Source organism: Antrostomus carolinensis, unplaced genomic scaffold (assembly GCF_000700745.2).
Source record: "Antrostomus carolinensis isolate BGI_N321 unplaced genomic scaffold, ASM70074v2 scaffold11288, whole genome shotgun sequence".
Taxonomy (NCBI): domain Eukaryota; kingdom Metazoa; phylum Chordata; class Aves; order Caprimulgiformes; family Caprimulgidae; genus Antrostomus; species Antrostomus carolinensis.
The window spans coordinates 39,219-44,371 of record NW_010332302.1 but is presented as its reverse complement, the minus strand read 5'-3'; the positions used below and the strand labels follow the sequence as shown (position 1 = coordinate 44,371).

Here is a 5,153-nt window from a genome sequence, read left to right as displayed (position 1 = left end):
GGGGACAGCGGCCAGCACAAGGCTCCCGCGGTCTGGACGGTCACAGGGCTCTAAGTGACAACAAAATGTCCGGGGGAGGCAGCGCTGTGGGCCAGCACCGCGTGTCTGCGCGAAAGAGGCCCACGGACAAAGCACTTCCATCCCTTGCAGGAAAGCTGCTGATGATAAGGACTGCAAGTGTTCAAATTCTTTGATAATAGGTTCTATATAAGATAACCAATTTAGTGCCATGGGATCTTTTACATCTGTTCTCAATAATGACCACTGTCTTGGTCAAGTTTCAGCCCAGTAGTTATATTTTACCTAATGAAGTTAAGTCATCTTGATATCAGTTTCTCATTCCCAGGTCTCAACAGTTGCCAGGACTCGGAACAGCTGCGACACACGAGGGCTCCCATAACAGCCTCCATTAACTGCTGACATTGCTGCCATGTGTCATCACAACCTTAACATTTAACAGGGTAAAGGGAAAAAACCAGACTCTCCTCCTGCCTCACAGAGTGCCCAGGCTCAAACAGTCTCAATCTCATATGAAAGAAGCTACCAGTACATACCAGTACATACCATTTACCTGGTCACCTCAGCACAAGCATTTAGGTTAAAAAAAAAAACCCAAACAACCAACCAAACAAAAAACCACACCACACAAAACCAATAAAATCATCTCCTAGAAATAAATTCAATGAATACTGAGAAAACATATCATTAACCTATTTCCTGAAGGGTACTTAAAATTTTGAAGTTTCCATTTTTCCTATAGATGCTTCATGCTGGGATTAAAAGCAATATTCACTTTTTAGAATTACACTGTTTGCATTTCAGGTATCACTGCTCTGCTGCCTGCATATACACGTTACCTGAAGTTCACTCAAGGGTGATACTAGAAGAAATTAAAGGCGACTACACTATTTAGTGTGGACTCATCTGCCAGGACTGTAGCTTTGAGCTTATGGTACTTTCTCAGTCTCTGGACACTAACAAACGTATCTCACAGTAGAACTATATTACACTGTGGATCTGATCCATTGCTGGCATCTGTTTAAGAATGAACAAACAGACAAAGAGATTATAAATATATAACTGTATTTTATTTTTAATATTAAATATTTTTAAATTACAAGCAGTTTCTTGAATCACACTATGCATGATAATCAATATACAGTAGAAATTACAATTTAAAAATGTACACAATTTAAAGACATTTTGACCTGAAATTTCATTAACTATGATATATTGCCATAAACCTCATACCTGTATTAAATTACAATAGGAAAACCTCATACCTATGATTTTGTTACATAGTTTCTCATTTACAAATAGAATTAAACATTATATATACACACACATCAGTACCATTTAAGTTACACCTACATCTGTGCAAGTTCAAACAATTTCATAAACAAAACTAACTGTAAGTCATATTCAAGTTTCTGAAAAACAGGCTGCTGGTATTACAAATACTTATTTTCAATAAGTTTATATGATGTTTGACTCTCCTCTAGATTTTTTCCAGTCTTGTACCAAAACCATTAACATACAAGGATATTTCTGTATGACTTAAAGCTGAAGTAATTTTGTACACTCCATTCTTATTTAAGGCTATTTCTTATAAGGCTAATATACTTGGATTCCACCTTTCACCAACTCCAACAAAATAGCCATGTCACTAACACCTGACAACGCTGACATTTTAGCATAGTGCTTAATCATAAAAAAAAGTCTTTCTATTAACCAGCCTCCTCATGAAAAAGATCGAGTACTACATAAAAATCTGCTAAAAATACTGATAAAAATAATGAGGCTTAAATGGCTTTCATTAGTGCATCAACAAGGATATGAAAAAATGTTTAATCCGCTCATTTCCATGAAAATGGCAGTTTCCATAAATGCAGTTACAGACGCAACATATCTGCAGCCTGGGGATTTGGGAGAGTACAGGTGTTCCCATTAAAACTGGACACTCTTCTCACACACTGTTGGCTTCTCACTACAGATCATCGTTTCTAACCAACTTCCTTAGGTGGGAAAAAACAGATCTTTTAAATAACTTTAGTAGCCGAATTGAGACAATGCCTTCAGTACTGAAATAATCAAGGTATTCTACTAGAGAAGGAATTAAAGTGTAACCAATCCTCATAATAAACCATTGAAAATAGATACATGTACTTCTAAAACGGAAACCATGCTGAAGTAGCTAGCGCAAGATATTACATACAGTTTAACAAATTTTTTGTAACAAATCCCCTTACTATAATGTACCATGTTGGAATTACCGATTCATCTTCATTGTGCCACTGACTGCTAGGCAGGTATTTATATATTGCTAGTAGCTGATCAGATTTTTAACTATAAATTTTTCAAAAAAAGACCTTTTATATTATTGCAATCCAGCCTACTGGATTACCGAAATTAAAATTCATGTTTAAGTGAGGTGAGACAACTTTAAATATTTCTTTCTCTTCACTGTACAGCTAAAAAGAACATTACTTTGCTTAATATCATACATATCCCAGCTTGTTTTGGAAAAAATACTCCTTTGGAAATTCATTAGCAATGAGTCCATTTGGACAAAGGAGTAAACTTTCACTTCCTATGTAAGATTTTCTTTAAAGCTGGGTAAAGAATAAAAACCTTATATTTCCATCAAGCAAAGGAAATTCCTGATGTGAAAGATAAACATCTGATTTTCCAGAATTATAAGAAACAAAATACACAACCAAATTGTAACTTTCTGGAGTATAAGCTTTTATTTAACATTGGACTATATTTTAAATCAAATTATTCCAAATTAAGGCTGAACTCCAGGTCTGATATATTTTTTACCATGCAAGGCAGATAGGCCCACATATTCTTTGCAGACCACTATGGAGTTTCATTCTTAGTTTTGATTTCCTATACTTACAAGTACAGTGAGAATTATAGAAGACAGATAATCTAGCTGTATCAAGGAGTTTAGTGGTGGAATAATGGAATTTCTAAGCAATGTTTTGTGCAGAAAGTCTATTACTTGTATTTTAAAATATTGAGAGTAGCGCACAGCTTCCTTAAACCCTCTACAGTATATACTGTAAGCCTGTATGAAGAACTACTTGGCTTTGCCTCTTAAATCATGTTTTGGGAAAAGTCCATAAAAAATTCAATTCCTCACTTCATTCTGAAGAACAGTTCTGGCTAAATCTGAACCCGAGTGCCTCATCAGAAAAAGTTATCTCAACAACACATTGGCAACTTGAAATAACATTATAACTTAATCATTCCCTTTTGATCGGCATGGAAACCATTCTGGTTAAGGGCTAAATAATGCTGGAAAAAAGCAATTAACATATTCCCGTCATTTTAAAAGAAACCTAAAAAAAAAAAAAAAATCAAAATGCATATAGAGGTATACAAAAACAAACTTCACACATCTGAAAATATCTAGTCCTCCCATACTTCACGTGACGAAAATTCTCTTGTGACTGGATCTGAACACAGAGCACTTGGACCACCATTATAATGAAGCCCCACCAAAACAGCCACTAAAATACAAAGTACTTTAGTACACTAAATACAAAGCCAGGTAAACTGTTCCTATCAGTGTTTCCTACAGATCCGCAGCTGCATAAGGCATTCCAAGAGGTCAGGGATTTGTTTCTCAACTGAACTCACTTTGGAGTAATAATTGAGGATTTAATTCTTTTCAAGCAGTTTAAAGGATTAAACTAGCTAAATGCATGGCAGAGTATGAAGGTTAAAAAACCCCATATTGTATTCCCTTCCCTACAGACAGCTTCAGAGCAAACTTTACTGTATCTTGGGTCAGTATGCATTTCAAGATGTACCATGGAGCCTTACAGACATCTTAAAATAAGTCTGTCCTTATGAAGGGTGCAAAATTGGGCATTACCCAGTAATCTAATCCTTAATTGTCATAACATCACTGAGAGGTAGATTTACCACAGGCCTGAATGGCAGCCCCAATCTGCAGTCAGCAGAAGAGTGAGCTTCAAAATTCACAGAATGTACAACCGAAGGGCCAAGTGTGCCCAAATCCAGTCTACTGAAATTAGTCTTTTTGTAAGAGTCAAATTCCACAGTTTTGTACAGCCAATTTTTCCTCTTCTCTCTCCAAGGCAGAAATTGTAGTAAAAAGTGGAAGGCCCTTAATTATGATATAGTCAGATGCTATTACAGTTTAAGCAGTCAGGATCATATTCAGGAATTAAGAGACATCATCTCTTTCATTTAAAATTCCAGAGTTATATGATATATTCTTTTCCAGTTTCCTATAAAACATGAACACTAACAATCAATCTATAATCTTTATCATTTAGAAATGGTACTGAAGATTAAGATTTCAGCACGTATAACATAACACTCGGAAGTTAGGTATGTTTTACAAGTACCGTGCATAGCAAACGCTACAAAAAGGACAAATTAAACTGGACAACTGGGCCAATTCAACTTGTCTTATTCTTCTTGAAAGATTTAAGATTTTGATTCTGTACATCATCAGGAAATAAAGGAAGAATAATCCATAGTGCAATTGTAATAAGCAAAGTAATATGTAGTGATCTATTTTTGAATAAATATGGCTCACTACTGATCAACTATCATTCATACAGTTTCAGCAAACCCACCTGTTGCACAGGACAGTTATACACAATTCTACAACAGGTGTATGTTCAAATAGATAATGAAGTACATGGAAAAATATAAAAAGAATATTATACAATCTCATACATAAACCAGACTGTAGTGTAATTGCTTTACATGTTTCTTAAGTTATCTGAAAAATACTTCAAGTACTTGAAAACAGCGGCAGAATCATCTTTCAATGAAAAGCAAAATTGCACTGATTTAAAAATACAATACAAAGTTAAATACACATTCAAATTAATGTCCTGATTTAACATTGCTTTCAGTGTTTACTTTCATTTCTTAGTACTTCTTGATTACCTGTGTTACTCTAGGAGGATCCAGAGTTTAGATAAAGAAGTTTCAAAGTCTGTGTGTTTTATGTATGTAGTCCAAGGAAGTTCTAATTAATTTAATCTTTTTCTCCATCCTCACTGCTTCCTGTTAGTAGAGGAAAGGTCATAAGATACAGTGAGATTCTCAAGCACAGTCCTCAGTTCTTTGCAAGACTATTCCTAGAACTTGGCATTCTGCTA

General features: G+C 35.1%; 1 protein-coding gene across 1 annotated transcript in view; it reads right to left on the bottom strand.

Moving 5' to 3' along the window:
- Positions 1-4,563: 4,563 nt before the first annotated feature.
- LMTK2 (lemur tyrosine kinase 2) overlaps positions 4,564-5,153 on the bottom strand; it is a gene marked incomplete at its 5' end in the record, with an annotated part of 25,389 nt that continues 24,799 nt past the window's right edge. Inside the window, one exon of the mRNA XM_010173467.1 lies at positions 4,564-5,058. Within this exon, the coding sequence (XP_010171769.1) occupies positions 5,030-5,058 (29 nt within the window). The remainder of the gene's footprint in view (positions 5,059-5,153) is intronic.